The sequence below is a fragment of the Lepidochelys kempii genome, chromosome 4 (assembly GCF_965140285.1).
Source record: "Lepidochelys kempii isolate rLepKem1 chromosome 4, rLepKem1.hap1, whole genome shotgun sequence".
Taxonomy (NCBI): domain Eukaryota; kingdom Metazoa; phylum Chordata; order Testudines; family Cheloniidae; genus Lepidochelys; species Lepidochelys kempii.
In genome coordinates, this window is record NC_136383.1 from 95,700,418 (window position 1) to 95,726,115 (window position 25,698).

Genomic DNA, 25,698 nt, shown 5'->3' on the forward strand with positions numbered 1-25,698 from the left:
GGAAGGGCTGAGCAAATAATTTGTAATGAAAAATTATTAGACCAATTTCACCTCTCTCTGCTCAAAAGTGGTGTGTGATCAGATCATGTTTTGCTCATATGTACTAATTATTAACTGAATAATTTCAATATTAATCCCCAGTGTGTAAATTGTTCACAAGTAGTTTGCTGTAGGTATTAGACGGCTGAAATTCAAACTAAGCTGGTTAGTTTTGATTGGACACAACTCACACCATCTGTTTCTACTCCTAGACTTAACAAATAGCTCAGTTATAATTAAAATAATAAATGAGGAAAAACAAGGGAGGTGAAACAAGAGTTATAGGTGAGGGATAAGGCATTCATTTGTATAAAAGTTTGTGTTAGCGTATATTAAACAGATCCTCATCAATGCTTCATTGTGAGCTCTAAAATATTTCTTTAACATCCAACATAGATATTTTGCTTGTGAAACTTAAGGCAAAATGTCTCCCTTACTGAGAGAGCAGAAGCTATCCTTTAGTAATGCTTATCTAGAAATGCAAGGCAAAGTACCAGAGAAACAAAGTGAAGTCAAAGTGAAGATTCAGAAAAAAATGACTAATCTTTTATTTTAAATTTCAGAATGTTGCTATATAGATATCTTTTAAGACAAAGAATATGGAAATGGAAAGTAGCAGCCAGAAACTATTTCAGCATCAGAAGAAAGTTAGTTGATATTTCACTCTTGCCTTGACTACTTTCACTCAGATTGCATTTCTTATGAAATGCAAAGATGAGTATTACATCATTAAAAGCTGAGAAATTAGGTTCTCAAAAGTCAATGGGAGTTTTGCCATTGATCTCAATGGGGTCAGAATTTTCCCCCAGGTTCCTACAGCAACGTTAACTCTGCCACTTTGCATAGTCAGTATACAATTAACACAAACATAATATATTAACTTCTATACATTCTAGGGGTTAAAGAGCTACAGAGAAGTCACAGGATTAATGGCAGCTGGGGTATGGGCTTCAACAGAGAGGTGAGTTATGAGAAAACAGGTGAAGGAACTGAAATTAATAAAGGTAGGTGTTTTGTAGGAAAACCAGGAACTAGTAACATTTATACATGGTATGATTAATCAGCACTGGTCCAACAAAATAGCATGTTTTAAAGTAACTTATGAAACACATTGGATAGCACCAAAAAGAAAATTAGAGTTAACAAAACTTCTCAAACTTTACACTATATTTTATTTATAATGCCCTTAGAAAGACATCTCATCATGGGTAAAAGGGGCTATCAAGCAAAGGTCCATGACCCACCTTCTCCTTTCGCCTGGGGAATTAGCCTGCTGGCCTGTGCTCTGATCCAGAGATGTTTTCTGTCTAACTTCTTCTGAAATGTGTGGTGACTGTTTCATTAACAACTGCTGATTCCACGACACATCTGAAGTTACAGAGTGGGGTAAACTGAATACTTGAGATAAAAACCATTTGAGAAGATTATTTTTAACCAATACAACTTGTGGGTACAAAAAAAAAAGAAGTAGTAGGGCATGGAAGTCAAACAGGCTACTGTACATAGAGAAATAAGGGCAATACAGTCTTGTTAATGCTTGTAAGAAGAGGCACCAGATTATGTTCAGTATATTTTCCAGTCAGGAATAAATACAGGAGCACTGCAGTTGAGCTACTTAAATAGGTTCATAAAGCCGAAACAAAATGTTTCTCGTCAATGGTCCTGGTGCATCCAAGCTTCCAGACAACTACAAGAGTTATGTATGCAGGGTGCTGACCCACAAAAACTGGAGAGAACTAACTTAGGCATTAATAAAAGGAATGTGGGCTGTTCGTGTCTGCTATTCACTCCCACTGGCCCAGTAGCCCTAGCAACAGCCTTTTTTCCCTGTGACTCCCCTCTGCCTTTTGGATCATCTCATCAGGCTCATCAGCTATGACAGCCACTCAGTGGCCCACGGGATGCTCAGTGAATGTGCTCTAGGCCAGTATTTGGTGAATTCAGATGTCTAGGGAGCCTGCTAGACCTTGTCACACCAGATACCTCTTGTCTTTTGAGTGGAAGGGAGAGGACTGCTTAGGCTTCTCCTGAAGAATTTTGCTACTCATAGGTTAGGAAAGCCTGGAAAGGCCTCCGCTTGAAGACACCAACTAAATGGATTTGAGGGAGAGAGAGAAAAAGGGCCTTTGGTCTCCGCCCTTCAGAAAGGCAAGGACAGTAGAGGCATGCAGACTTTCATGTGAACAATCCAAGCATCTGGGGGTGGGGTGTCATATCAAAAGGTAGGTAACTGATCATCATCAAGAAAAGCAGAGCCCTGTTGGGCATTGAGCCATCAAGGCACTGGCGAGAGAGCTGGGAAACTTAAAGGATCAAAGGCAAGAGAAAGGCTATCAAAAGACCACTGGTGGACAAGTTGGGGAGAGCCTCAAAAAGTCTGGTTAGAGTTCAGATAAACAACGGAACTGTTGGATGTTTACCCAAACTTAAATTGTCAAACCTTCTGAAGTTTGCTTATCTCAGCTTAAAATGTGTTAGTTGAAAAGTCAGTTTTTATTTATGTGTACAGAAATACGCTACAGGACAGTATTTTCTTTTTTTATCTGTATAGAAGCCTTTAATAAACATACAATGAAGTTCCCATATGATATACAAACCTACCAAATTTAAACTGTGAGCAAATAATAATTTAAATAGTTTAATCCCATTCTCTTACCTCAATTTTAGCGATAACCAAAGTTTCATTACATCAAAACATGAAGGTCAGAAACTTAAATAAATTCATAAACAAAATTTACTTTTTACCATTGATCACATTGTTTACTTTTTTCTTTTATCTCAGATTAAACAATGAAAGCACACTAGCCAATTTCAGTTTTCTTTACAGGCAAGTTTTTTCACTTTCTAGCTATCCAGACCTTGTACCGGCCTTCAGTGTTTGGGTTGCAATGCTTATAATAAAAAATTATATATATTTTTCAATTCCATTAAACTGAGTTTTTTAAAAAGATATCTGAAGACAAAATTGACCTCCATATCTACAATTGAACGAATAGCTTTTAAAAACAGCTGTGTTGGAGAAATGGTTAATCAGAGAACATAAGAACGGCCATACTGGGTCAGACCAATGGTCCATTTAGCCCAGAATCCTGTCTTCCGACCATGGCCGGTGCCAGATGCTTCAGAAGGAATGAACAGAGCATGGCAATTATCGAGTGATTCATCCCCTGTTATCCAGTCCCAGCTTCTGGAAGCCAGAGGTTTAAGGACACCCAGAGCATGGGGTTGCATCCCTGACCATCCAGGCTAATAGCCATGGATAGACCCATCCTCCATGAACCCAGTTATACTTTTCATCTTCACAACATCTTCTAGCAATGAGGTCCACAGGCTGCCTATGCACTGTGTGAAGAAATACTTCACTATATTTGTTTTAAACCTGCTGCCTATTAGTTTTATTGGGTAACCCCTGGTTCTTGTGTTATGTGAAGGGGTAAATAACACTTCCTTATTAACTTTCTCGATGCCATTCATGATTTTATAGACCTCGATCATATCCTCCCTTAGTCGTCTCTTTTCCAAGCTGAACAGTCCCAGTCTTTTTACTCTCTCCTCATATGGAAGCTGTTCCACACCCCATCTTTTTTTTTTTTTGCCTTTCTCTACAGTTTTTTTTCAATTCTAGTACATCCTTTTTGAGATGGGGCAACCAGAACCACCTGCAGTATTCACAATGTGGGCGTACCGTGGATTTATAGACTGGCATTATGATCATTTCTTTCTTATTTTCTATCCACTTCCTGATGGTTCCTAACATTCTGTTAGCTTTTTTAACTGCCGCTGCACATTGAGTGGATGTTTTCAGAGAACTATCCATGACGACTCCAGCAGCAATTTCTTGAGTGGTAACAGCTTATTTAGATCCCATCATTTTGTATGTATAGTTGAGATTATGTTTTCCAATGTGCATTACTTTGCGTTTATCCACACTGAATTTCATCTGCCATTTTGTTCCCCAGACACCCAATTTTGTGAGAGCCCATTGTACCTCTTCGCAGTCAACTTTGGACTTAATTATCTTGAGTAATTTGGTATTGTTTGCAAATTTTACCACCTCACTGTTTACCCCTTGTTCCATAACATGTATGAATATGTTGAACAGTACTGGTCCCAATACAGATCCCTGGGGGACCCTGCTATTTACCTCTCTCCACTGTGAAGACTGACCATTTATTCCTATCTTTTATCCAGTTACTGATCTATGAGAGGACTTTCCCTCTTATCCCATGACTTCTTACTTTGTGTAACAGCCTTTGGTGAGGGACCTTGTCAAAGGCTTTCTGAGGGCAAGTCTACACTTACGGGTAGATTGGCATTGCTGCAATCAATGCAGTGAGTGTCGATTTAGCAGGTCTGGTGAAGACATGCTAAATCGATGGGAGATCACTCTCCCATTGATTTGCGTACTCCACCTCCTCAAGAAGCGTAAGGGAAGTCAATGGGAGACACTCACCTGTCAACATAGCACAGTGACTGCAGTAAGTGGCTTGAACTACATCGACTTCAGTTACGTTATTCACGTAACTGAAGTTGTGTAACTTAGATCGATTTAGCGCGGTAGTGTAGACCACAGCCCTGAATGTAAGTTTACTATATCCAGTGGATCACCCTTGTCAACATGCTTGTTGACTCTCTCAGAGAATTCTGGTTGGTAAGGCAGATTTCCCTTTACAAAAACCGTGTTAATTCTTCCCAACATATTGCGTTCATCTATGTGTCTGATAATTCTATTCTTTACTACAGTTTCAACCAGTTTGCCTGGTACCGAAGTTAGGCTTACCGGGTTGTAATTGCCAGGATCGCCTCTGGAGGCTTTTAAAAAAATCGGCATCACATTAGCTATTCTCCAGTGATCTAGTACAGAGGCTAATTTAAATGACAAGTCACATACCACAGTTAGTAGTTCTGCAATTTCGTATCTGAATTCTTTCACAACTCTTGGGTGAATAGCATCTGGTCCTGGTGACTTATTACTGCTTAATTTATCAATTTGTTCCAAAATCACTTCAATCAACACCTTAATCTGGGACACTTCCTCAGATTTGTCACCTAAAAAAAAATGACTCAGGGTGGGGATCTTCCCCATACCCTCTGCAGTAAGCCCAATGTTGCTGATGGATATGTAGAGCTCCTCCCTTCGATTCTCCTTCTAATGTCATATATTATTATAATGGTGCACCAGCTCTGCTCTAGCTAAGATTGGGAAGCCCTTCTTCTTTTTAAAAGTACAATCCTTCTTAGTGCTCTAAAATCTGTGTGCTTACATGAATTGTCTTGAAATTTGCAGTGCCTCATGGGAGTGTAGGGTAGGTTAGGGTCAGTGATCCAAATGTGGGGTCATTTGATCAAGGGGCTCCCGAGATACAGACCCCAGAAAACAAAAACAGCATTTCATTAAGTTCATACATTTTAGCAACTCTGAAGTGTGAAAGCCACCCTCAGTGGAAATCTGAGAATAAACTTCTTTATATCACAATCACAGCTCTACGATGCTCCTCAAACTAATCCCCAGGTTTCCTCATATCACAATTACCGATCTTTCAAGTTGCTCCAACTATTCCTCTGCTATTCAATACAGCTACATCTAACATAGTGACTGCAGCTGGAGTTCATGCAGTTAATTCCCAGTGGCTATTGCCTGCTTCAGGGGGCAGAGTTAAGTGTGCATGGGTACCTTGGCTGTATTTCCTGGTTTTCAGAAGTTTGACTTTTGCTTAGCTCAATGTTCTGGAAGGGATCGAGCTATTGCTAGGCAACCGTTTCTTTGTCTTAATGAATTTTTTGTTATTAAATAATATTTGCAGGATATACTTTAGATAACTATTGTGCACACATAGACTTTGATTATTTAGCTTCTCAGCTGGAGTTTAAGTGCTCAGCCTTCCATGGCATGTAATGCCAAGGATCCAAAGTTCAGTTACCACTTAAACTCATTTATCTTAGCTTGTACTAAACAGATTTTGAACCTGGGAAAAGTTTAAATCCCGCAGCAATAACACGGATTAAATTATTTTGGAAATTTGCAATTTCATTTGACTAATATTCTTGATTAAATCACTCTATGAACCTGTGAAATTTCCTTGACAAACACAAACAAACAAAATCAATCTTTGGACTGTTTGGAATCTTACCCTGAGTCAATGGTAGATTCAGTATGACATGTGAGCTGTGCTCTGTCACTGACACCTGGTGATCCTGCTCACTTCCCCTCTGAAGAATAGTCTCTGGATGTTCTGTGGGCACTTTATTTACACTGCTAATAAAAACAAATCACATTGTATACACAAAGCTAAGAGGAATGTCAACTAGAGTGTCATTTCATTATTGTGCTTTAGTATGTGAACCTCTTATGCTCAAAAGGTATTTGTTTCCGTGTGTTAGCAATAATAGATCGGTGTGGGTAATAATCATGAACTGGCAATAAATTGAGATGGTAATCTATGCTGACTCTCCTTGCTGGCCTGACATACTGCTAAATACAGGCCCTGAAGGCCTTTCTGTAACAGCATCATAGAATGGCATATTTGACAAAGCAACAGCTATTATGTCAATGGTCTTGCTCTTTGTATAATGTTAAGCCTGCTCAGGAGCTCCTTGTCTTTGTGAAAGCAACAGCTACCAGCACTGAAAATCCTGTTCCTTGTCAAACCGTCTGGCCAGTTCAGGAGTGAAGATCCTGGTTCGGTGAAAGTGGCTATTGCTACGTTGGAGATCCTTTCTTAAACTAAGAAATTAGCACATAAACACACTGCAATACTTGTGAGTTAAGATTGCTCTATACATAGCATACCTGACACACAGACATAAAAGCCAAGAAATGAAAAGGGAAAGTATCTAAACATATCTGCCACAGGGTGGCTTCCCCATGGGCTGGAGCTTCTGGGTCTCAGCCAGACGAGCCCTACCAGAGGGGAATCAAGTAATTTAAATACAGTATAAAAGGGAGCAGGAACCTGCAGGGAAGGCCTGGTGAGAGAGTAGCTGAGACTGCCAGAGGTAGAAGGAAGCCTGACAGTAAGCTGAAGAAAGCTCTCCAGGCAGGGAGGCCTGGGAGAGACCTGCCCAAGAAGCAGGGGAGAGAGGTCTACCTGAAAAGGCCTGGGGACAGGGAGAAGAACGAACTCCATGCAGGAGGCACTGGGAAACAGACAGACGGACACACTCTCAGATAGAGGGGACTGTGCCCAGCTGAAACTGGGCTGAAGTCTGCATGAGTTTGTGTTTTGTTTTGAAATACTTTGTGTTGGACTACTGGGAGAGAGACACTGGATGAGGGTTGGAGCCTGGAGGGCCAGTGTGCACCTGAAGACTAAATAAATGGAATCCCTTGGGATTGTCTGAATTACTTTTTGAACTGTGCGCTCTTCAAGGAGCCCTGAAGAGACAGGATTGCCACAGAAGCAGGGTGTATGGAGCAACCTCTGGCCACAAGGGGGTGCTTGACAGGCAGTAAATAGCCCCAGCAGTACAATATCTTTTACTCCTCCACCCAGAGAAGCCCAATTCACCACTAGAACAGCCACTGTACAACACAGACTACACATAAGAACCTTAACCCTGCCTCAGTAGGAATGTCAGCCTTCCAGCACCCCATACCCAAACATGAGTGAGTGTGTTGTTCCAGAACTATACAGAATAGCTAGTAAGGGGAACGGGGTCCGGTAACTCCCTGAAGGATGCACCGCTCTTCCTTAATGAGTGAGGACTTGGGAACTTCCTAAAGGGGTGCAGAAGGATGGCACTAAATGTAAACGTATACATCTGGAAACAAAGAACATAGGCCTTACTTACAGGATGGGGGACTCTAACCTGGGAAGCAGTGACTCTGGAAAGGATTTGGGGGGGTCATGGTGGATAATCAGCTGAACATGAGCTCCCAGTGTGATGCTGTGGCCAAAACAGCTAATGTGAACTTAGGATGCATAAACAGGGGTATCTCGAGTTGGAATAGAGAGGTTCTTTTATCTCTATATTTGGCACTGGTACAAATGCTGCTGGGATACCATGTCTAGTTCTGGGGTCCATAATTCAAGAAGGATGTTGGTAAATTGGAGAGGGTTCAGAAAAGAGCCCGGAGAATGATTAAAGGATTAGAAAACATGCCTTATAGTGACAGACTCAAGGAGCACCTACTTAGCTTAGCAAAGAGAAGGTTAAGAGGTGACTTGATTATAGTATTTAAGTACCTACATGGGGAGCAAATATTTAATAATGGACTCTTCAATCTAGCAAAAAAAAAAAAAAGACTGGAAGTTGAAGCTAGACAAATTCAGACTGGAAATAAGGTGTACATTTTAATGGTGGAAGTAATTAATCATTGGAACAACTTACCAAGGGTCATGGTGTTTCTTCATCACAGACCATTTTTAAAGCAAGATAGGATGTTTTAAAAAAGATATGCTCTAGGAATTATTTTGGGGAAGTTCTATGGCCCATGCTAGACAGGAGGTCAGACTAGATGATCAGAGTATTACCTTCTGGCCTTAGAAAGGGATCACAGAGAACCAGAAAAAGAGGAGAGTGAGAGACAGAGGGTTTCAAGAGTAAGGGAAAGATGGGAACAGAAGTGAGAAGACAAAAATGAAAGTGGAAGGTGGAAAAGACATTGGGAAAAGAATAAAGAAATTAAATGAGAGGAGGTAAAAGCAAGGAAAGATAACCAAATATTGTTTTAAAAGTATAAACATTGATACATTCCATTGTATCTTCCCAGTAGAAAAGAGGGACCTCAAAAGGTCAAGTGGAAGTCTGGTAAGGGTGAGGGATCTCTGGATTGATTACAGATTGAAGGAGCTGAAGAACAGCTGAAGACAGATTGCAGGCCAGGTAGCTTTGTAATATGTAGGAATGGAGGTTAAAAGCACTTCCACACCCCCAGTCTGAGCACAGTACATCAAAACAATTTTGCTATGAGCCCAGATGACAACCTTACAAGTACATTCACTTGTCTAAAATTCCTTGATTAACCCACACCTTTTCTTTTCCAGGCATGGCTCACTTTTCTTGTTTTTGGCTAATGATGCACCCTCCTGCTCCCAGGGTAATTTCTGCTGTCTTTTAATTTCCTTTTGTTTCTCTTCCTCTTGAGAGTCACTCAGTTCCATCATGTTCTACAAAAAAAAAAGTGAGATAATAGTAAAGATCTTCACCTGAACTTAACTTCAGAAAATGCATGAGAACAATACAGCCTGTCCCTCAGTTTACTATATTTGTTACACATAAAGGAAATGCCTTTGAGGAAAAATGAACGGTGTTACATAAAGCAAAAGTTATTTGACCTTACTGACACTGACCTTGGGTTTGATTGGGACAGTGTTTAGAAAAATTAACATGATTTTACTGAACTTGTAACAAGGAAATTATGGAAGGGCATTTCCTCTCCAGAGAGCACAACATTTATTCAACACAGAAGCCATACGTGGTGCCAATCGGAAGATTGTCATTACAGAAGGATAATGTGACATTCAAAACACGGTTACAAAATTCCTCGGGCTTCCAAGTTAAGCTTCAAAAACAAAGCTGGTCAATACACTGTCACGGGTGAGGTGTTTTTGAGGCACCCCATGGGAAGCAAAATGAGTATTTATTCACACGCTCCATTGCCTGAGAAATTCAGTAATTGAGTAGAATGTGGTCTTCAGTACTGAAATACAGTAATAAATTAAAGGTACTGTCTAGCATAGCCTTCAGGATGATAAATGCTCATCTCCTTCTGCATTAGAATGAAAAAAGAGAAGAAGCCATGTGGGGGATCTGATTGAGTGTTTACCAATAACTACAAGCTAGACTTGTCTAGTCTCCCAGAAGTCAAAACATAGCTATTCTTGATTGCTGTCATGTACCAGGGATGTGCTCCTTACCCCCCATCTGGCCTCCCTGTGCCTTGCAAAAGGGCCAGAACCATATAAAGGAGTCCTAAAACCCCTGTAACCAGCCATGGGAGGATCCCCCCAGCACAGGTATTGTGGTAGGTAGTCATAAGACTGCCTCTTGAAGACTACCTCAAGTCCTGGTGTAGGGGGTGTGCTGGGGTGGGTCCACAGCGCACAGAGCTGTAGACAATCTGTGCAGCCCAAGGAGGCTACCAGAACTTTGTCAGGCCCCCAAGGCTGTCTCCACTGCCAAAAAAGGTGTTTTTACATCAGGATAGCAAATTCAAGTTAGCTATCTCACGGTAAAATCCTAATGGAGACAACCCACTATTTTTTACCTCAAAGTAGCTAGCTCAGGTCAAAGCCATGTGGGGTGATTAAAGTGTTGAACTTGACAACCTCCAATGAAGTAAAAACAAAGTGTGCCTTGTCTCTATTAGAATTTTACAGCAAGCTCTTTTGCAGTAACCACACCCTGTTTTGGGCAGTGGAGACCATGGCCCAGTTGAATGTGTCAGGCTAGCCTTTTGTGGGCACTGGGTGCACAAGGAGCCATGGGAGGATCAGAGTCTGAACATTCCTGTATTATTTCTATCTTGCTTTAGAGAGAAGTGGTTCCATGTTTTAAAGGAAAACTTTAGATTTCCTCGGTCTTCGCATGATAGTCAAAGTAGATTGAAATACAAGGGTGACGTCTGCCTGTACCAGTCAAAGAAGAGGGGAAGCAATGAGGTGAGTAATGCTCACCAAAGAAAGGGGGAGGAACGGGAACACACCATCTACTTTTAATGGGGAGCTGTGGAACTCCTGGCCCCTTTTACTTTAACCCTGCTCTTGTCTAAAGTAGGATGGTGGTAGCTTGCTTTGGGGTTTGGCTCTGTATTTATAATAATACACTTTATTTACACACTGTATAGTGCTTAGAGGCTTACAACTGGGCACATTTTTATCAGTTAAAAGTGAACTACGCTTATTGAGAAGTGCTTTTAAAAGTAAGATGGGGTGCTTCATGAAACAAACTGCCTTTTATGCCATTCTTAGACCCTACTGATCTTAAGGGAATGATCTAACTCCACACTGAACATAGTTTTGCCTTTACTGCCCCGTTTTCATTACCTCCTAATTTACACTCCAGTTCTGTCAGACACTCACCATTGTCCCATTTCCTTCAGTGACAGAGGAAGAAGTGGAAAGGGGTTCAGCAGAGCTTGAAGAAACAGTGAACGGAACTACAGTATCCTCAATTATCTTGCGCTCCTAAAGGAGAGGTGGGAGCAGGAAGGAGGAAGAGGAGAGATTTAAAAATGAAGCTTGCCAAAGGAACATTGGATAAGATCTTATTTCTGGGGGAATTCCATGCCAAAAATTAAAAATTCTGTGCCAAAAAATTAAGAATTCTGCAAAATTCTGCATATTTTGTCAAAATGATACTCTATAATCATGCCAGTTTCAATTATTTTGGTAATTTGTTTCAAAATATCTGTCAGCAAGTATGTCAGTAACAATGCAGACCAAAAATAATATTCTGGTAATTTTTTTGACAAATAGATTCCTTAGTAGGCATATTAATACAGAACTTCGAGTAATTCATTTAAATTACAATACAGAATTGTATTTCCTGCACCGGTGAGAAGCAGTGCAAAGGTTTGCGAGTGTCAGGGGCAGTGGAGGAGGTAAGGGAGAGGGAACGACCCTGGAGTGAACCAGGAGGGTTGTTGGGGGAGAAGTATGGAACAGATTTTTTTGTGGGGGCAGGGGCAGGATTCTTAGGGGGTCGGAGAGCCTCTCCCATGCAGATTCCAAGCCTCTCCCATTTAGTCAGGCACATCTGTCCCTGTCCCCACAGCCCCGCTCGCGCATCCCCATGTGGCCATGCACCCCCACTCCCATTCAGTCCTTGGCTAAATGCTGTCACCCCACTAGCTCCTGAGCCCACGCCCTCGTCTGTCCTCCTCCACTAGCCATTCTGAACCCCAGTTTGTGACCCCCCCCAGCAGCCCCATGTGCCCCACTCTGTCCTAACCTGGCTCCACAGGCTAGGTGCTGTGATGAACTTTTACTCCTGGGGGAATTCTGTGCCACTGCGTGCACACAGATTTCTTTTTCCCTCCACAGAAAATACGTTCTCCCCCAGATGTGCTGCAGTTCCACCTTTTGCCCACCAGAGGCTGCTGTGGCATCAGAACAGCTTACTGCATTCATGCTGTTAGCTGTTCTGGCACCAGAGTGGTCTCTGGTGGGAGAAAGGTGGAACAGCAGCACTTCTGGGGCAGAATGTATTTTCTGCAGAAAAAAATTAAATTCTGTGGGGCACATGAATTTTGTGCATGTGCAGTGGCGCACAATTCCCCCAGGAGTAAGATCTTCAAAAGCAAGAGTATAAAGTTAGGCTTAAAAATCCATATTTAGATCTCTACGTAAGTGGCCTGATCTTCAAAGTTGCTGGACATGGAATACTAAGCTACTAGACTTAATATCAAATGGGAGGGAGTTTAATTGATAGGTGTGTATTCCGTAAGAAGTTTTTCCTTTTCTCAGTTTTAAATTTGCTCCATGACTCTAGTCATTTTCATTGCCTTTCTCTGCACACTATGTACTCATGTTGTATCTTTTTTGAGATGCCTTAACCAGAACTGGATCCTGTATTCCAAGTGAGGATGTGTTACTATTTTATATAATGGCATTGTAATATTTTTCAGTATTATCTTCCATTTCATTCTTCAACTAGGACAGAATTATTATTATAAAATTAGCTGAAGTTATTCCTTCCAATGTTCATTTCTTTAAGTTTGCCAACACTGAATTTCATCTGCCATTGTGCTGCCTATTTGCCTAGCTTTGTTCGGTCTCCAAAGCTCATCATAATTTTCTCTAGTGTACTTCACCACCAGCCCCATTATATGAGTATGAATGCCAGTGTGTCATGGGTGGTAAACTGGGGAAGTCATGACTGCTGCTGCTGGCCAAGTACATGCTTGTGTTTATTGGTATGCGCATCCATATTGGGAATGCCTGTCTAATGTCACCTTAACCTATTCTTCTGCCTCCTCTCTCCTACATTCCTATGTCAATTCATCTGTAGCATAGACAGATTTCCTAAAATAACATTTAATTATTTTTTAAATAATGCATGGTGGCTAGATATTATGGTGATGGGTGCATGAGAAATGCAGAGAGAGTTCAGAAAGATGCTTTACCTCTCATCAGGGTCATGAGTATGCCATTTACTACTCAAGCAATGAGTATCCGATGTTAATCTGCCTAACTACTGTACATAAAAGTATGATTAGAAACATACAATGAATGTGACAAGACAACTTAAGAGACATAAACATTGTTCAAGCTAACTGCACCACTGAAACAGGACAAAGGGATGACTTGAGCACAGGACAAAACAAAGGCATGGAAATTAAAAATAATTAAACTAACAGTGAGCTTCTGACATTTCCATTGCCGAGATGTAAATTCTCTAACATAAAGGATCATCGTAAATGGTTAGTCTCTAAGTGACAGTCCCACTAGCAAAACACTTTAAAAATGCATAGAAGCAAGATACCCCTGCACTGGAACTGCAAGATCACTTCTTAAACTTGCTTCTTTTGAATATTATACCTCCTCATAGTATCTACGCTCCTCCTCTTCAACTTCTTTCTGTGCTTTTTCCCATTCTTCTTTCAGCTTGTCCTGCTCCTTCTGGTACCTCTCCTGTGCAGAATTTCAGTACAATCTATTTAATAGGAAACTTAATAGGGGGTTCTTTTTATCTGTTTCAATTCAATGGTTAAAAGACAGTATTTATGTTCTGCAATATTTGCTATGTATCAGGAAACTGGACCCACTAGAAACTGGCTCATCGGAAAACAGGCATGCAATGTAAAAACAAGAACATGAACAAACTTCTCTTCCTTTCCCTCCCAACCCCCGGTCCCCTAGGGAAGTTTTATGTTGTTTAGTACTCTTAGCTTATTGTAAAGCACCAGGGACACTTAAAGTGCTATATCAAGTCTGATTAGTTAGGAGTTTTCAAATGCTAGATGCTGTTCAAAATGAAATTTATTTTCAGCATTTAAAAACAACCATGGCTTATGAGGAGCTGAAGAGTTCTGAAAAAAGCTATCAAAACACTCCAATACATTTAAAACAAGGATTTTGCATTAATCATTGACTAAAATAGCTTCTGAATTTAACTGGCTTTGTAAATATTAGCTTTGGCACTAATCTAATAAAGATAAGCTGCTGCTAATACAATTTAATGAAAGATGAAAAACCATGTAGGCTCATACGATAAATAGACAATGTATAAAGGTCAGAAGTGGATAAGATGATGATTAGCTGAGTAGTTGGTTTTCTTCCTGGATGGGATTATTTCTTGAGAATTGAATCTCCCCAGCTCTGCATGTGTTCTGAATCAAAAGAGAATCTCTCAAAGAGCTCTTTAAAATGCTGTGGTGTCAAAACTGTCTTATCTGTATTGGAACAGCAAAGTCACACTGTTTCCTCTGCACTTTGGTTGTAACCTCCTTCCTCCAAAATATTGTGCAAAACAACAGTTAAAAATACCGAGAACACAAACCCTGACCCATAAGAAATTTGTTTATTATCAATTTGATAACCAGGCAAACCATGCAATCGACTCCACCTAATATGATTTAATTTTGGAATGGCATAAACAACAAATAGAAATAAAAATGTACGAGGTATAAAGAGACTAAGCTCAAGAATGAAATACTGGTCAAAAGCAATCTATTCTTAAATATGGAAACCTGCATTTTTATTACCTTCCACCTCAAGCTTCTCTCCTGGTGCAGCAGCACTGCTATGGGTACCCGCATGGCCCCACAGTATGCCAACATTTTTGTGGCTGACTTAGAACAAGACTTCCTCAGCTCTCGTCCCCTAACGCCCCTACTCTACTTGTGCTACGATGATGACATCATCATCATCTGGACCTATGGAAAAGAAGCCCTTGAGGAATTCCACCATGATTTCAACAATTTCCATCCCACCATCAACCTCAGCCTGGACCAGTCCACACAAGAGATCCACTTCCTGGACACTACAGTGCTAATAAGCGATGGTCACATAAACGCCTATACTGGAAACCTACTGACCGCTATACTTACCTACATGCCTCCAGCTTTCATCCAGCCCACATGATCCATTGTCTACAGCCAAGCTCTAAGATACAACCACATTTGCTCCAATCCCTCAGAGACAAATACCTACAAGATCTCTATCAAACGTTCTTACAACTACAATACCCACCTGCTGAAATGAAGAAACAGATTGACAGAGCCAGAAGAGTACCCAGAAGTCACCTACTACAGGACAGACCCAACAAAGAAAGTAACAGAACGCCACTAGCCGTCACCTTCAGCCCCCAACTAAAACCTCTGCAACGCATCATCAAGGATCTACAAGCTATTCTGAAGGATGATCCCTCACTCTCACAGATCTTAGGAGACAGGCCAGTCCTCGCTTACAGACAGCCCCCCAACCTGAATCAAATACTCACTAGCAACCACACACAACAAAAATACTAACCCAGGAACCTATCCTTACAACAAAGCCCATTGCCAAAATTGCCAACTCTGTCCATATATCTATTCAAGGGACACCATCACAGGACCTAACCACATCAGCCACACGATCAGAGGCTCGTTCACCTGCACATCTACCAATGTGATAATATGCCATCATGTGCCAGCAATGTCCCTCTGCCATGTACACTGGCCAAACCGGACAGTCTCTATGCAAAAGAATAAATGGACACAAATCAGATGTCAAGAATTATAACATTCAAAAACCAGTCGGAGAACACTTCAACCTCCCTGGACACTCAATTACAGACTTAAAAGTCGCAATTCTTCGACAAAAAAATTCAAAAACAGACTCCAACGAGAAACAGCAAACTGGACACCACTAAATTAAGCTTGAATAAAGACTGGGAGTGGATGAGTCATTACACTAACTAAAAACTATTTTCCCCCTACTGTTACTCACACCTTCTTGTCAACTGTTTGAAATGGGCTACCCTGATTTTCACTACAAAAGTGGTTTTTTGTTTGTTTTTTTCCTCCTGCTGCTAATAGCCCACCTTAATTGATTGGTCTTGTTAAGAGTTGGTATGGCAACCTCCATTTTTTCATGTTCTCTGTATATAGATAGATAGATAATCTTCCTACTGTATTTTCCATGCATGCATCTGATGAAGTGGGGTTTAGCCCAAGAAAGCTTATGCTCAGATAAATTTGTTAGTCTCTAAGGTGCCACAAGTACTCCTCATTCTTTCTCCTGGTGCCATCATCCTTGCTAGGAAAGAGAACAAAAGGCTTCCTTGGAGCCAGTCAATGTTGCTCTCTTGGCTCACTGTTGAGTGACATAAGGAAGTTTCAACTTCTCTCTTTCCAGATTGGAAAATAGTGCCACTACCACGGTTCACTCAGTCAGGACAGGAAATTAGCCCCCCCAAGTCTCTTACATTGCTTATTATACTACTAAGCTGTACAGAGAAAGTTTCCATAAGCCACTTTATAATGGACAAATTTAGCTTCGTCTTCTTAAATTAGGACAACTGTAAACAACAATCTACAAAATCTAACAAAGTAATTGTTTGTAAACAGTGTTCTCATATGCACAATCTTGAAGAAAAACTATCAAAGCAATTAATCAATACATAGCTTGTTTTCTGTGCGTTAAATATAGACCTAATGTACGGTATGTATTTGGTGGCTATTCCTGAATCCCTGAACTAATGTTCTTGTTAAAAACAAGATAAAAGTGGAAGTCCCACCTGATGCCAGAGAACAACAAAAACAAAAAAACACCCAACAAAAACAAACAACCTCTCTCTCTTCCTTCCCCCAGGATTTGTGGAAAAGTTTTGGAGAGATTCTAGCATTTTACTCTTAATGAGCTGGTAGTCAGGGGAACCAAGTTGGGTACCAAAGAGCAAGAGGCATTCAGTGTCCTCTTCCATCCCCATCCAAGATGTGTTTCTATTTTCTTTTACCATCTTACCAGCCAAGTATAGTGGTTCAGGGCACAGATAACTTACGACTGGGTTTAGAACAGGGTGAAATCAGTGATAGCTGTATACGTGTGCATACACAGGGATTTACTAGTTAGCCCATCTCTAATAGTAAGTGTGATCTGGGCACAGAGCACATGCTGATTAGGAAAGGTCATTATGTATGGAACTGATTTACAAGTTCACATATTGTACACAATCCTATTTGACAGAAGCAAAACATAACACTGAGAACTAAATCCATAAAAGAGTTAAGACTGTTGCCATTACAGATGTGGATAGCCATACATCAACTCACATTAAGCCATATGCTGTTTCACAATGTTTTACTTTTGTATTTTAAAAAACAGCATGCCTCTGAAAACAAATCCTACACTGAACAATGGCATGTTTTTGCATTAAGCTAAAGAAAAGCAAACAATGCAAATGTATTTTTATGGATAATATGTTTTCATGAAGTATATATTTATTAAATTCTATCATTTAAAACTATGAGGCACAATAAGGTATTTCATAAACCAAAAAATCACTTTTGAGTTATATCAATACATTTTATTCCACTCCTTTAAGAAATAAAATTAACTTACTGTTTTGTCAAGCATGTGAGAGTAAGTTTTACAAGCATTTGCCACAAATTAAGAATTAAATTATTAAATTATTCATTTCTGTTCTTTTTATACATAAATTGAGCAGAAATATTTTTAAACAGTAAATTTAAATACTGTTCACATTTTAACCAATTAAATGCTTTCATGTGTTCAGTATTCAAGCAATTTTAGGTTTATTTGATTAATATAAAATATTCAGATTTGAAATTAAATTAAAACAGTCATGAAGTGAACTGTACTGCTCAAGGTCTAACAAGAGTGATAATTCAACTGAAAAACAAGTAACCAATAGTAGGAATAAATTTAGTAGCACATGTACTTGAAGCAAGCGTTCCTGTTCTTGCTGCCATCTTTCCTGTCGCTTTCGTTCCTCTTCTGGATCCCAGGACCAGAAACTGAAACACTTAGATAAATTGAATGAGGTTATTAGGATCTAATAATATACATCACAAGACAATCCTAAAAAGTTGCACAATGAAGTCACTTAAGCTATTCTACCAATTAAGTGAAAATGTTAAGCTACAAGTGGAATTCAGATTTATAATTGCTTCAATTTACAGTACTTCTCATCAGTATGCATCCGATGAAGTGAGCTGTAGCTCACGAAAGCTTATGCTCAAATAAATTTGTTAGTCTCTAAGGTGCAACAAGTCCTCCTCTTCTTTTTGCGGATACAGACTAACACGGCTGCTACTCTGAAACCAGTACTTCTCACGGTTAGCTAACAGTATTCCTAGCTACACCATCAATTGGAAATAGTTTTATTTCTGCAATATATACAAGTCACAGAAAAATCATTTGGTTTGCAAATAAGAACTAGGAAAACATCAGATAGAACAGGAGAACAGAAGCAATTGAGAAGAAATTCCAAGGGGCATTGATCTACTTATACAAATATACCAATTTAGTAAAGAAAAACAACCAAATGCTTATTTTTCCTGAAAATAATCCTCTGATGCCACAACTATCAAAATAAATTATCACAGAAGAACAATGTTCACATATTTCAGATCTTGGACACCATATCCAATCTCAAGTCTTGGCTTAAGATATTATTTATACTGCAATAACATCCACAGGCCCCAGTCAGATCAGGGACCCACTGTATGATGCGCTAAATTTTTTTCTTTAGAAGCTGAGGCCTTATGATGTAAAATATCTAATTACTCTACATTATGAGTCCTATGCACTCTCAAATGAGAAAAAATAACATCTATTTTCAGATGATGAGCAGTACATGGAATACAGGATGTGCTGTGTTCAAATATATGTGGGTTTCCTTGAGGGGTAATGGATTTTGATCTGTTGATCATTTCTTGTATGTAATAATTTCTTTGCAAGTAATCAGAAGGAGCGTACAAACAGTTATGGAGCCCTAGAGCTAATGGAATTATTCATTCTCAAAGGTAAGCATGTATGTAGGATCCAGACCAAAGTGAATCCACACATCATAATTCTGCATTTTTCCTAGTTAAGGGGAAAATTCTCCTCTCAGTTTTTGCACTGATGCTGATGGGACTGCACAGGTGTAACTGAGGACAGAACTTAGCCCCATATTTGTTTAAAAGTGTATGAAGTGTTTTGGATCATATTTCTTTTCTTTCAGTTAAAAGAGCTGAGTTTTCTTCTTCCTATTTGAGTCTATTTTGGAAGGGTTTTCAAAAGAATCACTGATTTAGTTGTACCATCATGCAAATCTCTACACTAAACACACTACTATTTTGCTATTAAGAACACTGCAAAGAACTTACTTACATTTGACTTGTCACTATTATCAGAGTCTGCTGCAAAAAGAGAAAAACAAAAATTAATCCCCCAAAATATTAAGATTGTCAAATATGCTTTATCTTAATTTAAAATAAAAAGCCGAGTCACAACTGTATAAAGAGGAAACTACCAATTCAGTAGTTCATAACAATACCTGCCCCACAACTAGCAGCAATGAAAAATTACGATACAACAGATCAGAGAAATAGATTGTACCCTCCACCAACAAAAATACTTTTGATATGGCTACAAAGAGCATAACATCAACAGTAGGTTCTAAGCTACCACTAGCTACTGACAACTACTCTTGGTCAGAGTCATTAGCAGTGTCTGAAAAGAGTGTTATCAAATTTAATTTAACTTTTCCTTCACTATTCAATGTGGGGAAAGAAAAAAAGCAGAGCAAAGGTAGGACATATCAAGAGAAAACACTATTCAAGTGTCACAGTTACCAAGAGAACCACTGCCATTTTCTATTAAGTGCCTTTGCGCTAAACTGCTTAAAAACAGATGTAAAGTAAAAATAAATTTAAAGGGAAATTATTATTTTGGTGTCTGAAACCAAAGCATTATATCTGTGTGTAATCCAACAGCTCTTTGCCAACTGTGCAACAGGAATAGGCACTTTCTATGAAAGCAGACAGCAGAATAAGTACCAGTGATCATCAGCTTTTGCCCCAGCACACATTTTAAAACACCTACTACTCAGTGCAGCGGGAAAGATGCAGCTAGTCCCAGCGCATCATTTACCTGACTGTGAGAAAAACTGGGAGCGTCGCCAGGAGTTCCGAACCCTAAGCGGAACACTGGCACGGCTGGGTGACTCTAGAGTGGATGGCAGAATAGAAACAAAACAAGAAATATGACACCGTGAAAAGAAAACTGATTACCAGGTAGATGTGAACTCAGTGACCAAATGGATTTTTAAATTAATTTATTAATTGCTTTAAAGGGCGGTTGATCAAAGCTAGTTTGAGTTCCATTTTCCATGGTGATAAATTAAGAGGGTTTTTAGTTGAAATGCTATTAGTATTTACAAGCTGTTGGTGTGGTACACTTCATTTAAATGTCCTCTAACACACTGGTAAAAAGAAAAGGAGTACTTGTGGCACCTTAGAGACTAACCAATTTATTTGATCATAAGCTTTCGTGAACTACAGCTCACTTCATCGGATGCATTCAGTCTGTAGCTCACGAAAGCTTATGCTGAAATAAATTGGTTAGTCTCTAAGGTGCAACAAGTACTCCTTTTCTTTTTGCGAATACAGACTAGCCCGGCTGCTACTCTGAAACCTAACACACTGGTGTAATTAAAGACATTTTTCTCCCAGTCAGAATTCTACATTTTTTAATCTTATAAACTCATCATGAGCTTTTATATATCATACATGTTTATGTTGTCTTGTATTTGTTTGACTTTCTCAGCACCATCTATTCTATGTGGGCTCCAGAGCACGAAGAACTTCAACATTACTAAAAATGTTAACATCTACATTCTATAACTCAGTGTATGGCTGCTCTCTTGTTTAGTTTAATTTAACACTTAAGTTGTATTAAGGGTGAAAAATCTCCCAATTTATTACAAGTTCAATTTCTACTTCCACTCAGGGTTGTTTTATTTTCCACAACTGCCATCTAAAGCAATTTCAGTCCTGAAAACAGCAAGAAGGGGGAGAAGTCTTTGCACTACTTATACACACACCGTCAAAGCACATTTAACCAAAGGTTTCAGGGGACACTAGAAGGTCAGGTAATTCTTGGGGTTGCTTTATGATTTCTGTATGGTATATGTACTATATTGCACACACAATTAAAATCTGCATATCATGAGGATAAAAAAGGAAATTTTCATGATTTACAGCAACTTCAAATATTTGTGAGGTAAACTGAAGTGTGTGCCAGATCTATGCATTGTTTTCATTCACTTTAATGGGAGCCACACGTGAGCAGATGAGGACAGAACTTAGATCCAAATATTTTTATCATAAAAAGAGATTACTAAGCTATTTTCATCTTAGAACAGCAGTACTAGTAAAATATAATACCCTTAAATAGAATATACCCTTTAACTCAGTGTCAGATATATAATAGTGCCATCCTGGTCTTCCTGACTTGTGCCATACATCGGCTGTTGTATTTAAGGAAGGTAGTGATAATAGTGTAATTATCACCACAGAATTATGCTAACAATACTACGACAGAAGCAATTGTTTTGGTGAAAAATAATTATTTCCTTTTAAAAAGTCTGCTTACTTACCTTGCATAGTAACTGGAGTTTTGAAACGTGTGGCCCCCTGGTGTATTCCACTCAAGGAGCGCACATGCTCCATGAACCTGAGACTGGAAGATTTTTCATAAGCAGTGTCTGCTGGTCTGTGCCTGTGCGCATCTCCTCCTTGTACTCTGAGCAGAGGGCGTAAGGGGCCGTGATCAGCTTTCTAGTTCCTCTCCACTGCGAAGAGCCTTAGGATAAGGACTTAAAGCATAGGGGAAGGAGGACAGGTAGTGGAACATATGTAGGGACCGCATATCTTGAAGAACTCCAGTTACTGTACCAGGTAAGTAACTGGACTTTCTTCGAGTGACGGTCCCTGTGTGTATTGCACTCGAGGTGATCCACAAGCAGTGTTTGTTGAGAAAGCAGGTGTGAGTAACCCTGCGTACCACAGATTGGAAGACCACTCTGCAGAAGGATGTGTCTACAGGAGAAGCTTGTGCCAAGGCACAAAGGTACGCACAGAGCCCCATGTTGCCACTTTACAGGTTTCCAGAAGGGGAACATCATGAAGCGAAGCTACTAATGGTGCCTGGGCTCTGATTGAGTGGGCGCTCACACCTTGTGAGGGGTCATTGTCAAGTCATAGCAAAGCAGGATGCATCCTGAAATCTGTCTTTGCTTCCCCTCTCATACATTCAGTAAAAAGAGAGAGAGAGTTAATGAGATTCCCTGAAGGATTTTGTCCTCTGCAGGTAGAATACCAAGGCTGGATTGACATCCAAAGTGTAGCTTCTCTGGCAGCATGGTACTTTGGATTGAAGACAGGTAGGTGGATGACCCACTTCAGATGGAATTCCAAGATTTCTGGAATTAAGTTAGGATGTAACCTCAAGGAAAACCTTATCCTTGTGGAAGACCATATAGAGGGTGCCCAGCTTACCTACTCTTCTGGCTGAGATGACTGCAACCAGAAACACAACCTTCATAGACAGATGAGCAAGGAACATGAAGTTAAAGGTTTGAATAGAGAATTTGTTAACGCTGACAGGACTAGATTGGAGGTCCCATTGGCGTAGGCTTCAGTACTGGAGGAAAGATTCTGACCAGTCCCTTCAGAAACCTTACTGTAGCAGTATGGGCAAAGACTGAATGGTTGTCCACCAGAGAATGAAAGGTACTAATAACTGCCAGGTTTACTTGCAAGGAGCGGAGAGGCAGCCCTGACGTTTTTAGGAAGTGGAAGTAGTCCAGAATAGCCGTGACCTTGGAACCCTAGGGGTATCCAATGATGCTGGCACCATATCGAGGATCTTTTCCATTGTGCTGTATAGCACTTTCATGTGGTGTCTTTTCTGCTATTGCTAAAGATGGATTGAACAGCTTTCAAGCACGACCTCCCTGAATTTGTCATCTATCCAAATACCAACCTGTTAAATGGAGAAATGCCGGGTTGGGATGAAGGCTCTTGCCTTTGCCTGCAGCTCAACAGATCCAGGAAGAATTGGATACAGATGCACGGTGAGAGGCGACCTGGACAACACCAGTGAATCAGAACTGCCTCGGCCACCGAGGAGCAACTAGGATCGTTGACATTTTGTCTTGTTTGATCTCCCTCAGGATTCGAGGCAAGAGAGGGATGGGGCAGGAATACATACATCAGCAGTTCTCACCATCGTAACAGAAATGCATCCCCTCTGGCATTGTGGCTGGTCATAAACATACAGCTAAGGGTAACATAAAATCCCTCCTGGGTAGCCGTACTGAATCTTTACCTGTAAGGGGTAAGAAGTTCAAATAACCTAGTTGGCACCTGACCAAAAGAGCCAATGAAGAAAGAAGATACTTTCAAATCTGGGGCGGGGAGGCTTTGTTTGTGCTCTCTTTGTTTTTGTTCCCTCTCTGGACCGAGAGAGGGTCCAGGCAGGAAAAACATCTCCTAGAAACATACCTGAAATGAGCATCTAAGATTACAAAAATTGTAAGTAAGGCAAGGAAATGCATTAAATTATCTTTTGTTTCAGCTTGTGACTTTTCCCTATGCTAAGAGTTTTATTCTTTTTTTTTTTTTGTAACTTTGAAGCTGAGCCTAGAGAGGAATTCTCTGTGTTTTAAATCTTTTTATCATCCTGTAGAGTTACCTTCCATCCTGATTTTATAGAGGTGCTTTTCTAAAAACTTTTTTCTTTATGATAAAGTTCTTCTTTAAGAACCTGATTTGATTTTAGTGTCTTAAAGATAAAGGGTTTAGTCTGTACTTACATTAAAGGCAATTGGTTGGCATATTATTCTCAAGCCTCCCCAGGAAAGGGGGTGAAGGGGCTTCAGGGGATATTTTGGGGGAAATAGGGACTCCAAGTGGTCCTTTTCCTGAATTTTTGTCTAAATCACCTGGTGGTGGCAGCAATACCGTCCAAGGACAAGGAAAGGATTTGTGCCTTGGGGAAGTTTTTAACCTAAACTGGTAGAAATAAGCTTCGGGGGTCTTTCATGCGGATACCCACATCTGTACCCCAGAGTTCAGAGTGGGGAGGGAACCCTGACATGACCCTTGGCTGCTCAGGAGCAGAAGCACAGACATTTCTTGGTCTCTTGAGATGCAAAGAGATCCCGCAACAAGAGTCTCCTCTGTTGAAAGATACACCAGGTCATGTGGCTCCCACTTATGGTCCGTGGAAAAACGTTCTGCACTCCTGGATGGTGCATGCTGAGAGGATTAGTCCTCGAGGGAATGTAACGATTCATCTGTTTTCTCACTGAATAGGTTATTTTCCTTGAAAGGCAAATCCTTCATGGTGGATTGAACTGTGGGAGTTCTGGGAGGACTGGAACTAGGAACCCTGTCTCATAACCAAAGATGTTGCCATTTAGCAGGAAGTATCTTCTGAGTCCACCACTCACTTGGATGGTACAAAAATATTTCTTCTCCATTCTTTTTGGAGTAGGAGTGCTAAGTGTCTGGAGAATCACAGACTATCTTGGCAGGTTCTAAGATGGCCTTATTGATTGGTGCCACTTTATTAGGACCCACATTGTGGAGGATATCCAATAACTTGTGAGGAGTTCCTTGTACTTCCTCCAGGGGCATCTAGAGCATATCTGCAATTCTCCTCAGGAGGAGATCTTGGAAGTGTCTCTTGTTACCCAGTGGTGATGTGACCACCTCATCTGGTGAGGACAATGATAATCCAGCAGGGACAACTGGCTCCACCTGGTTGATCCTCTTCCTCAGAGTGCTCTTGAGTGGGGCTGAGGTTCTTTTCCATGTGGGGATGCCTGTCTCAACTCCCATTCTGTCCATCTGTATTCTGGATGTCTCATACATAGATCCCAAGGACCCAAGTCCAATGTGAGGGATCATAGTGGTAAAACAGTGGTCCCCACAGAGAAAAGGTGCCACTGTCCTTGGGCCACATAGTCTCTCTTCTGTAGGAGTGGGAAGGTGCCCATAAGATTTCTGAGCCTTTATCAGGGCTGACTTCTCTTGTCTTGATAAGGCTGATGAAACTCCCACACTGATCCCAGATTCATTGGAGTAGTACAAGGCCTTTGTGTCAATGGGCAGTGCCATTAGTCTTGGTGGTCTTACTATGACTTGGCTGGTTGACGGTGTCACAGAACCAATACTGTGCTCCCTAACACACCAGTACTGGGGCATGGAGTCTCACCTGACATTGAGGATGTTGGAGAGGAGGTCTTCCTGAATGAACATTTAGAGGGGGATTTCTCACATTTCTTGTGAGAGTGTTTGCTTACCCTCCTCAGGTCTGCCTTGTTTGTAAGAGCCCTCAGCTCTGCTCCCAGCATAGTCCCGGGAGCCCAGGGCAACCATGTTCAAAGAGGAACTTTTTGGTGCTTCTGCTCAATGTAGGGTGACCAGATAGCAAGTGTTAAAAATCGGGACCATGGGCTGGGAGGTAATAGGTCCCTATACAAGAAAAAACCCTGAATATCGGGACTGTCCTTATAAAATCGGGACATCTGGTCACCCTAGCTCAGTGTACAGTGTGGGGGTCAGAAAAGCCAAGATCAGACTGGGGTGTCATTGAACAATCCACCAGGAATTTTCTAAACTTGAATTCATGGGATTGATGGGTTGTTCAAGGGAATGACCAGCACACATTGCCCTTGGAAGGGTTATGAGCTTCACTGAGGCTATATACACAA

The 25,698-nt window shown here is 40.5% G+C and overlaps 1 protein-coding gene across 21 annotated transcripts in view; it reads right to left on the reverse strand.

Annotated features, from left to right (window-relative positions):
• The window catches only part of LIMCH1 (LIM and calponin homology domains 1), a 339,019-nt gene that overhangs the window by 17,931 nt on the left and 295,390 nt on the right, over positions 1 to 25,698 (reverse strand). For 14 of the 21 annotated variants that reach the window (XM_073342172.2, XM_073342171.2, XM_073342170.2 and 11 more), the window contains 7 exons: positions 19,305 to 19,333; positions 17,869 to 17,952; positions 13,524 to 13,616; positions 11,064 to 11,168; positions 9,013 to 9,149; positions 6,171 to 6,295; positions 1,284 to 1,407 (listed from right to left, as the gene is read on the reverse strand). In XM_073342172.2, coding sequence (XP_073198273.1) covers positions 1,284 to 1,407; positions 6,171 to 6,295; positions 9,013 to 9,149; positions 11,064 to 11,168; positions 13,524 to 13,616; positions 17,869 to 17,952; positions 19,305 to 19,333 — 697 coding nt within the window. Of the gene's footprint in view, positions 1 to 1,283; positions 1,408 to 6,170; positions 6,296 to 9,012; positions 9,150 to 11,063; positions 11,169 to 13,523; positions 13,617 to 17,868; positions 17,953 to 19,304; positions 19,334 to 25,698 lie in introns of those variants that run through there. The other 7 variants (XM_073342163.2, XM_073342164.2, XM_073342167.2 and 4 more) reach the window with 7 other exon arrangements.